We start from the raw sequence: 10965 nt of genomic DNA, 5'->3' as shown, positions 1-10965 counted from the left end.
CTGGCACAGATCAAAACACTGCACGAAGTAACACAGAACCTGATAAAACAAGATGTATACGGTCTAAAAACGTCAAAATATCCGAAACTGTGAGAAATTATTTAATACATACCTCCTCTTTTCTCTCTTTTATTCACACAAACTCGACGGGTTCCAAGAACACTCGGGTTCTTTTCAAAAACCTCCATTGGCCTTAATATGCAGACGGCGTTGTGTAAAGCGTTAGCCGGCGCCGCGGAGACGTTTTCTCCCACAAATGAATGAAGTCTGGACGAACCACGACACGGAGAGAGACGGAGGCTCGGCCCGTCTCCGAGCTCGTCAAATACACCCGGCTTATGAAATAATAACTGCCAAAGGTCAACCTCAGCTCGGGGGGGAGGGGCGGAGCAAACGGGAGCCATCGCGTCCCATTACGACTTTAAGGGATCGTATATTTTTACATTACGTTATTTACTGTTCCGTTCATTATAGTTTAAAGAGAGATACAGAGTTGGAGGCCGAGGACTGAGGACAAGCTGAACTGCACATGTGATAATCAAGGCGATACTTTCATGTAGGAATGTTATATTATCAAGTGGTAACATATTAATAATATATTTTGTAAATGTCATGTTCAGGGCTCCGTAATTTACATTAAAAACAGGTTTTGATGTTGTAGTTCCATGACAACATTGCAGGATTGACTTAGATGAGGCGACTGTATGTGTCTGTAAGTCATGCACATGTGATAATCAAGGCGATATTTTCATGATGAATGTTATATTATCTCATGGCCACGTATAATAATATATTTTGTAAATGTCATGTTCAGGGCTCCGTACATTTACAATAAAAACAGGTTTGACATTGTAGTTCCATGACATTGGAACATTGCAGGATTGAGTTAGCTGAGGCGACTGTATGTGATAATCAAGGCGATATTTTCATGTAGGAATGTCATATTATCAAGTGGTCACAAAATAATAATGTTTTTTTGTAAATGTCATGTTCAGGGCTCCGTACTTTTACATTAAAAACAAGTTTGACATTGTAGTATCATGACAACATTACAAGACCGAGTTAGATGAGGCTCCTTTGTGTTAGTAAGTCATGCACATGTGATAATCAAGGCGATATTTTCATGTCGGAATGTCATATTATCAAGTGGTCACAAAATAATAATGTTTTTTTGTAAATGTCCCGTCCAGGGCTCCGTACATTTACATTGAAAACAAGTTTGACATTGTAGTATCATGACAACATTGTAGGACTGAGTTAGATGAGGCTCCTTTATGTGTTAGTAAGTCATGCACATGTGATCATCAAGGCGATATTCTCATGTAGGAATGTTATATTATCTCATGGCCACGTATAATAATATATTTTGTAAATGTCATGTTGTCAAATTGTCATGTACATTTACATTAAAAACAGGTTTGACGTTGTAGTACCATGATGACATTGTAGGACTGAGTTAGATGAGGCTCCTTTATGTGTTAGTAAGTCATGCACATGTGATCATCAAGGCGATATTTTCATGTAGGAATGTCATATTATCAAGTGGTCACAAAATAATAATGTTGTTTGTAAATGTCCCGTCCAGGGCTCCGTACATTTACATTAAAAACAGGTCTGACATTGTAGTACCATGACAACATTGCAGGGTTGAGTTAGACTCGCCCGACTCGCCCGTTATTAGCGCCGGCCGCACATTGGACGGACGCGATAGCTTTCCGTGTCATTGTTTTGCCAGCGGGAGACGGCATTGTCGCTGCTCCTTATTGAGAAAATGAAAATGTCACGAGCCGAGGGGAAGATATTGTTCAGCAAAGCTCCAGTGGGCGGTGTATTTTAATGGGAACATTTTTCAAAGCCCGAAACAGCGGAGCGGTTCTGCAGACCAATCAATCCCAGCGACTTTGTGAGGAGCGACGCAAATATAGCAACGAGAAAAACACCTACTTTTCCCTGAGAATACATTTGTAATTGGATTTGTATTATGTAATAGTATTAGTATTATGATGAGTTTTACTGGGGCCCATTCTATGTATGAAATATATCCAGCCTTTGTAAAGTATTTTCCGGACTATAAGTCGCAGCTTTTGTCATAGTTTTGTCTGGGGTACGACTTATACTTATATTTATACTTATATACTTATACTCCAGAGCGACTTATATGCGATATTTTTTGTTATTTTCACACTTGCAACCGCATTTCATAGTCCAGTGCGACTTATATATGGTCTTTTCTTCTCTATTAGGCATTTTTTAGCTTATACTCCGGAAAATACGGCAATAGAAAAGCATATTAACTGACCTAATTCTAAATTGTTACTTATTTTTCGACTTAAAATCCTTAGCATGAATCTGATATTGGTTAATCTATGAAAAGTGTAACGTTTTGCTTCACTTTGACACCATCAGAGTCATTTCCAACATCCTCACGTCAGAGCCTTGTAAAGGGTAAGTTTAGACACGTAGTAAAAATGTGCCTTTATAACCCAGATAATAAAAATAGCCGCTTTGTAGTCCAGACCGAGCTTGAACTGTGGAGCTGGAGGTCGTGTGCAGAGTCTGATACAAACAAGTGGGTCGTCCTATTTATGACGCTGTGGTAGAACAGTCTGAACGTCCCTCCCGTTTCCTGTAGGACATTCACACGGAAGATCGATTGTTTCCTCAGACTTTTAAGGTTACATTTCTCAATTTAAAAGAACAAAAATCACCTTTAAAATATTCTGAACCCTCAAATTCGACAGTGTAACATTTGCAGAGGGAAAAAAATGGCATCAAGATGGAACCAAGATATCAAAGTATTAGCAATGAATTGTGAACTGCTGTTTGCGGATAGCGCGCTGATATGGGAAAGAATCAATCTAAAAGTGGTGTGTCCATCCCGGAGACGCCTGTCACCATGGCAATGTCAAATAAATATGGGAAAGAGTGTCTGGAATGCTATGTATGTGCTCTGGAATTTCTTTGTGATTTTGATGCATTTTTCCTGTTGTTTGAAGCACTTTGAATTGCCTTGTGTATGAAACGTGCTCTGCACATAAACTTGCCTGGCCTTACTGCTGTTTACTACTACTGCGGTTTACAACTGGCCTTTGGCTTGGGTGGGCGGGGTTTACGGGCGGGGTTTACGGTCAAGAAGTCAAACAAATGCGGTTTTGATTTGGATTTGGACTTTGAATTGGACTGTTGACTTCGATAAAGTGAATCTTGATATAAAACATAGTGTATGAAGTAGTCTGAGCTATTGTGTCCCGTCTGAATGTATAAAAATAAGGCCTTCTGTCTAAATGTGGGTTTTATTTACATGTCACGTCATTGTAAACCCAACCACTAGGCCATCCTGAGCGTTAACAACTCTCTAAACACATGTGTCCCTGTGTTTCAGCCCTTGAACAGTGCCTCCGTCTCGCTGCAGGCCACGCCCAACAGCACCATCCACAGCCTGGTCCCGCCCACGCACCCGCGCCTCGCCGACCTGTGGGGGGCGGCGCAGGTCGAGGCGCATCAGGTGAGAACCACTGCATCCGGCGGACGTACGTTTTGTAGTACAGCAGTACTGGAAGACTGAAGTGTATTTATTGTGCTGTTCTGTTGTACTTCACGGACATGAACAGAGTAATTTCATATCAAAATACTCCCTACTTACTGCCCTAGAAATATCGTCAGTGCTGATTGGCTATCGACCGGTCTGGACTAAAAAGAAAATGTATCAGCACCTGCCATGGAAAATAAAATAAATAAAATGCAGGCCAATTTTGGAAGGAAAGTATCGCAATTGCAGTTAAATTTGCAATGTACTGAATATGAAAAAAGTAGTTCTGTTCAGACACTGGCGAGACTGAAATATGACAAACGAATAAGAATACTATCATATTTTCCGGAGTATAAGTCGCACCAGCCAAAAAATAAAAAGCATAATAGAGAAGAAAAAACATATATAAGTCACACTGGAGTATAAGTCGCATTTTTGGGGAAATTTTATTTGATAAAATTGAAGACCAAGAACAAACTATACTATAACAGACTAGAGAACATGGTGAATAGGTGTACGTATGCTAACGCTAACACCTTCAGCTACATGACGTATGCTAACGCTAACACCTTCAGCTACATGACGTATGCTAACGCTAACACCTTCAGCTACATGACGTATGCTAACGCTAACACCTTCAGCTACATGACGTATGCTAACACCTTCAGCTACATGACGTATGCTAACGCTAACACCTTCAGCTACATGAGGCACAGACAGAACTGTGGTAAGTGTCTGGTATGTTAACGTAACATATGAACAGTTATTCAGATAACTATAGCATAAAGAACATGCTAACAAGTTTAGCAAAGCATCAGTTTTACCCCAAATCACTAAATCCACTGAATTCTTCTTCCTCTGTGTCACTTCTAAACAACTCCACAAACTCCAGAGGAAGAGGAAGTGCAGATTCTTCTTCTGCGTCGCTTAGAGCCTAGAGCGCCCTCATGTGGTTGTCAGTGAGAGAACAACGAATAATATCACATATAAATCGCTCTGGAGTATAAGTCGCACTTCGGCCAAGACTATGAAAAAAGGTGCAATTTATAATCTGGAAGATATGGTACACATTTCAGAACATGTTTGTAGAACCTAAACCACTAATATAAACATTCAGTTCTTTGCAAAGGACGTTCTATCATCGTAAAAACTGGAGCCTTTTACTACCCACAACACAAATTAAGCTGATTCACAGATTTAGCAGGTAATCCTCTCCTTTCTCAGTCACATATCTTGTAGTTTCATACCTTTAATCCTGCGACGACGATCAGAAATGAGGGTTTATCCGCTGCGATCCCGCCTCGAGCCTTCTGTCGAACGCGTTACCCGGGAAAAGCCCTTTGTATTGCCAGAGCGACGGTGCTCATGTGGCAGAAATACATCACTGCTCATTTCCTTCTGCTTTGTGTCCGGGGCTCGCCACAGCGGACACATGTAGCACACATCTGAGGACAGGTAGGAAGTCCGGAGGTGCATGGAGCGCCCCCTGGAGTCTGGATGGGGGGCGGGGCATCTGCCTGTGGGACAAACAACTCTTAAAACACAAGGGTCTATTCTTGTACAGCAGATTTTACCTGATTAAAGCAGAACTAAGTGACATTTTGAGCTTGTTGAACGTCTTTGTCTTCCCTGTGATGGTTGAATATGGATTTTCAGGGCGTTTGAAGTGTCCATCGTCGCCCCCTGCTGTCTCTGGGTAACACTTGCAGACATCAACCCAAAGACAAACTCTCCTGAGAAACCCTGGCTCTTTTTTTCTAAAACGTTTGGCATTTGTTTTGTATGTGAATATACTGGAAAAAACAAATAAATATGCACAATGTATTTTCACAACAGAGCTGTAGGGGGAGCTCTATTGCCAGAGTTACTTAGTTCTGCTTTAATGTTCGTTAAAAATATATATCCAAGACAAACAACTCTTAAACACAAGGGTCTATTATTATGCAGCAGATTTAACTGAACTGACTGACTAATCCCAGCAGATGGTTTCACGCGGCATGTCCACCGGAAAAAGCATGTGACGGAGCGTTTGGATTGTACTGTTCCAATGAGAAAAAACTATATTCAAAAGTTTCATATTGGTAAAAACCAAGACTTGCCTTTCAAAAGGAGGAATACAAACCCGAGACTCTGACTGAGACGAGTAAAGGCAAGTCTTGTTCGTTTTTTTCCATCCTCCATGAGCACTTTTCACTGGTCCGGACTTCTTTTGACCCAGAGAAAGCCCTCGTGCCCTAACCTGTCTGCTGCAAGTGTATTATTCGTGTTAAAGCAGAACTGAGTAACATTTTGAGCTTGTTGAACATCTTTGTAAGTCCCTGTGGTGGTTAAATATGTACTTTCGGGGCGTTTGGAGTGCCCGTCGTCGCCCCCTGCTGTCTCTGGGTAGAAAACAAACCTTTTATATTTGCGTCAAGACAAACTCTCCTGAGAAACCCTGGCTCTTTAAAAAAAAAAAAAAGAAGTTTGGCAAGTCAAATGTTTTTGTATGTGAATATATTGAAAAAGGGGACGCTCTATTGCCTTATTGAGTTACTTAGTTCTGCTTTAATGTTTGTTAAAAAATGATATCCAGGACAAATAAAAATATACTTTTAATAAAATGAATAATGTGTTTTTCCACCAGATTGTGCATTGTAACATCAGATCTCTACACGTCGTCTTCATCTAATTATTACACATTTTATCAGCCCAAACCTGTAGTCAGCGTGAGAGCTGATTGGCTGATGCATGCCACTGTTCCAAAGGGTTTAGGAGGGAACGGAAACAAGTCACCTCCTGTCACCATTCAAAAAATCATGTTTCCCTGTGCCGCTCGGTGGCAGAGTGGGTAGCAGACGTGCAACGTGAGTTTTAATCTGGGTCTCGACAGTTTGCTGCATGTCCTTCCCCAGTCTCTTCCCCATTTCACACTATTCCGTCTAACGAAGCCCAAACAACATAATACCAATAATAATCACAGATGAGTCAGTGCAGCGTTTGCAGCAGGTCCACAGCAGACTTAGATGACAGCATTTAGACTCTGCAGCTTTGACTCCTCCCTCTTTGACTCCTCCCTCTTTAATCTGCATGTTTTGGTTTGATAAAGTTTGAAATGGTTTCGTGGAGCGGCTGTGGAGAAACATAATACGAGGACGATTTACAATTTGAGTCGTTACTTACGGAACCTTGGATGAATGCATCTTGTAAAGCATGCGTGAATGAGCATGTCGAATGGGAAGAAATAATATGTTTTTATAACCAAGACACGGGCGGAATGGAACCTTTTCGCGAAGTGTGCGCGTCTTGAACGAGGCGACGACCTTGGAAATGCTCAAACGTGTTCAGAACGAGAGCGACGACCTTGGAAATGCTCAAACGTGTTCAGAACGGGAACGGCGACCTTGGAAACGCTCAAACGTGTTCAGAACGGGAGCGGCAACCGTGGAAACGCTCAAACGTGTTCAGAACGGGAGCGGCGACCTTGAAAACGCTCAAACGTATTCAGAACGGGAGCGACAACCTTGGAAACGCTCAAACGTGTTCAGAACGAGAACGGCGACCTTGGAAACGCTCAAACGTGTTCAGAACGAGAGCGGCGACCTTGGAAACGCTCAATGGTGTTCAGAACGGGAGCGGCGACCTTGGAAACGCTCAAACGTGTTCAGAACGAGAGCGGCGACCTTGGAAACGCTCAATGGTGTTCAGAACGGGAGCGGCGACCTTGGAAACGCTCAAACGTGTTCAGAACGAGAGCGGCGACCTTGGAAACGCTCAATGGTGTTCAGAACGGGAGCGGCGACCTTGGAAACGCTCAAACGTGTTCAGATTACATCACCTGCGCTCGCCGTTCACGCCGTAAGAGCTTGAACGACGACAGATCCGACCCGTCGCTTAGTTCTGTCTCTCTCGTGTTAACGTCGTCTATTTTCGGTTCAGGAAACAGAGCGCTCTTTCAGCTCGTTAGCGCCTCCTGCATTACATTTGGCATAATGACCTCTGTCTAATGCCACGCCCACACGCCCAGCGCTCTGACCGGACGCGGATTTCAATAAGCACCAAACATGGAGATGCTATTACGACCGGTCAACGGTTCGATTTGGACAAATAACGATGGCTTTTCAGAAGGAAAACATGATAATCACTGACCATTTTAAGTCACGTTTAGTCTGTGTTTAATTCAACTTTTACACAGCTCAATTCTTTAGTCTTCAGAATAATATAAGTCAAGTAAAAGAGGAAAAAGAACAAACAGCAAAAGACAAACAGCAACACGGACATTCAACGATTAGAGGGACAACAGTCGTGTAAAGTCAATTCTACTACTGCTGTGCCCACAGTACTTTTACTTATTACTGACATTTTTTGTTAATTACACAGAAAAATACATTTATTGTTTTTAAAGAAGCACAATGTACATTTTCTGTTATTCCTTTGCTCTGAATGTTCCACACTCTGGCATTTCATCATTTAAGCTTGCGTTTTTTCCCCCCAAACCGAATGCTCAAAAATACCTGGATAATCACGCGTTCATACGGTGAGCGGGCTCGCCTCTCCACAGATCTGACCCGTAACTCATTCCGGTGGCGTCACATGCTTGTCTCATTTTAGAAAATTGTCAAAAACCAAATAGATATAGTGACTTGTAATGGAGATAAAATGTAACAAAAAAGGCTCAAACGCTGGTGAGTTTCATCTTTTGTGATGCAGGAGTTAAATTAAAATACAGTCACAACGACAACGAACGTGTAAAAAAGAAGATAAACTGAGCCGTAAACTGAACCGCACAACGTGTTTAGAACAACGTCCGAATGTCGACTCGTTCTCGTGAAACCCAAACTCCCGTCTCGTCCCTGACCGTAATGTACCTTCTGACCACTGTGTTCTGGTGAAGCCGGTTTTCCCCCACGTTTCGGACGAGTCTGAGCTTCTTCTTCTTCTTCTTCTTCTTCTTCTTCTTCTTCTTCTTCTTCTTCTTCTTCTTCTTCTTCTTCTTCTTCTTCTTCTTCTTCTTCTTCTTCTTCTTCTTCTTCTTCTTCTTCTTCTTCTTCTTCTTCTTCTTCTTCTTCTTCTTCTTCTTCTTCTTCTTCTTCTTCTTCTTCTTCTTCTTCTTCTTCTTCTTCTTCTTCTTCTTCTTCTTCTTCTTCTTCTTCTTCTTCTTCTTCTTCTTCTTCTTCTTCTTCTTCTTCTTCTTCTTCTTCTTCTTCTTCTTCTTCTTCTTCTTCTTCTTCTTCTTCTTCTTCTTCTTCTTCTTCTTCTTCTTCTTCTTCTTCTTCTTCTTCTTCTTCTTCTTCTTCTTCTTCTTCTTCTTCTTCTTCTTCTTCTTCTTCTTCTTCTTCTTCTCCCTCCTCCTCCTTCTCCTCCTCCTCCTCCCTCCTCCTCCTCCTCCTCCTCCTCCTCCTCCTCCTCCTCCTCCCTCCCTCCTCCTCCTCCTCCTCCTCCTCCTCCTCCTCCTCCTCCTCCTCCCTCCTCCTCCCTCCTCCTCCTCCTCCTCCTCCTCCCTCCTCCTCCCTCCTCCTCCTCCTCCCTCCTCCTCCTCCTCCTCCTCCTCCTCCTCCTCCCTCCTCCCTCCTCCTCCCTCCTCCTCCTCCTCCTCCTCCTCCTCCCTCCCTCCTCCTCCTCCTCCTCCTCCTCCCTCCTCCTCCTCCTCCTCCATCCTCCTCCTCCTCCTCCTCCTCCTCCTCTAACGTGGTTCACTGGTTTTCAGGTGGAGATCGTGGGCCAGCTGGGCGGTCAGATGGTGGATTTGGTCGGTGCGATGGTGGAGACGGTGGGCGAGGAGCCGGAGCTGGAGTCCGAGGGTTTGACCGAGCAGCTGGACGAGGACGAGGAGCTGACCAGGGTAAACGCGCCCAAACACACGGCCATTCCACGTTAAAGGGTTTTCTAATGTTGACTTTGTTCGGTGTGTTTATACCTGTCGTACACATATATTATAGTTTTACGCCGATCGAGCAGGTACTTGTGGAGAAAAGTGGAAAAATCTGTAGAAAATAACAGGAAGTGACATCACACCAGGGACAGGAAGTGACATCATTCCAGTCACATTTTATGCAGAATTTACACAAAACAAACAACTTTTTTTTTGACTCCAAACATTATTTCAACACAATAAAGGGTTAGTTCTCTCATATTTTTGTTGGTCTAATAAAAAAATGGTGACGTCAGATGAGTTTCCTGGGTAATTTGTGATGTCATCGATTTCAAACAGGAAGTGAAATAATAAACCGTTCAAAATGAGCTATTCTTGGATAAAATGTTCATAATTTTTAGCACATATTTATCTTTATCTTCGCATTTTAGTTCGATGAGTCGTCCAGCCTGTAGGGGGCGCTTTAACAGAGCTGTTTTTGAATTCAAATGAAAAGTAGTGAGACAAAATCTGTATTTTATCTCGGTATAAGTGTTTTCCTGTTTTAATATAGTTAATTAAACAAAAATCATTAGTCTTCTTTGAACAGGAAATACTGTATAAACTATGGGCACGTTTACATGGCCAGTGAAATTCAGATAACGAGAGTAATCAGATAATGAGAGTAATCAGAAAACGAGAGTAATCAGTCCTCACTCCTGCTGTACTTTTAAATACAAAGTAAAGTACAGTCATCTCAACGATACTCATCCCGATTAAACAAATAAACGATGTCATTGTTTACGTGACATTTCAATAATCTGATCACTCCAGAAATCAGATAACGAGCAGATGTTTGGCGTAAACAAACCCTGTGACTGTCAACGACTATTAATAACGCAGTAAACACCAATATTATTCACAAAACTGTCAAATGTAATTAAAAAAATACAATAATAATCTGTGACAATAATTACTGAATCACATTAAATCTGGAGCAATAATTTCGAGGTTCAATATTTTTCTTGTATTCGTGGTAAACATTCTTTGAGTAAAATAAGATTCAAATATGACTTGTATGACTAATATTAGATACTTACTACACAGAACAGGGTTGGCTTAATTATTCTGCTTTATGATTATTGTCAGTGAATATATGTGCAGTTATTGTGGATATTTGTGCAGTTATTGTGAATATTTGTGCAGTTATTGTGAATATTTGTGCAGTTATTGTGAATATTTGTGTAGTTACTGTGAATATTTGTGCAGTTATTGTGAATATTTAGTTATTGTGAATATTTGTGTAGTTATTGTGAATATTTAGTTATTGTGAATGTTTGTGCAGTTATTGTGAATATTTAGTTATTGTGAATATTTGTGCAGTTATTGTGAATATTTAGTTATTGTGAATATTTGTGCAGTTATTGTGGATATTTGTGCAGTTATTGTGAATATTTGTGCAGTTATTGTGAATATTTGTGCAGTTATTGTGAATATTTGTGTAGTTACTGTGAATATTTGTGTAGTTATTGTGAATATTTAGTTATTGTGAATATTTGTGTAGTTATTGTGAATATTTAGTTATTGTGAATATTTAGTTATTGTG

General features: G+C 41.3%; 2 protein-coding genes across 5 annotated transcripts in view; one reads left to right on the top strand and one right to left on the bottom strand.

Annotated features, from left to right (window-relative positions):
* The window catches only part of LOC140362194 (uncharacterized), a 78834-nt gene that overhangs the window by 64381 nt on the left and 3488 nt on the right, over positions 1-10965 (top strand). For all 4 annotated transcript variants that reach the window (XM_072448268.1, XM_072448267.1, XM_072448266.1 and 1 more), the window contains 2 exons: positions 3383-3505; positions 9216-9350. In XM_072448268.1, coding sequence (XP_072304369.1) covers positions 3383-3505; positions 9216-9350 — 258 coding nt within the window. The remainder of the gene's footprint in view (positions 1-3382; positions 3506-9215; positions 9351-10965) is intronic.
* LOC140362192 (chloride channel protein 1-like) overlaps positions 4783-10965 on the bottom strand; it is a 91607-nt gene continuing 85424 nt past the window's right edge. Inside the window, exon 24 of the mRNA XM_072448264.1 lies at positions 4783-5046. Within this exon, the coding sequence (XP_072304365.1) occupies positions 4918-5046 (129 nt within the window). The 3' untranslated portion in view covers positions 4783-4917. The remainder of the gene's footprint in view (positions 5047-10965) is intronic.

The sequence above is a fragment of the Eucyclogobius newberryi genome, unplaced genomic scaffold, assembly GCF_026437365.1.
Source record: "Eucyclogobius newberryi isolate DKJ021-1_F unplaced genomic scaffold, fEucNew1.0.hap1 SCAF_16, whole genome shotgun sequence".
Classification (NCBI taxonomy): Eukaryota; Metazoa; Chordata; class Actinopteri; order Gobiiformes; family Gobiidae; genus Eucyclogobius; species Eucyclogobius newberryi.
The sequence above is the reverse complement of the archived record's forward strand: the minus strand, read 5'-3'. Positions and strand labels throughout refer to the sequence as shown.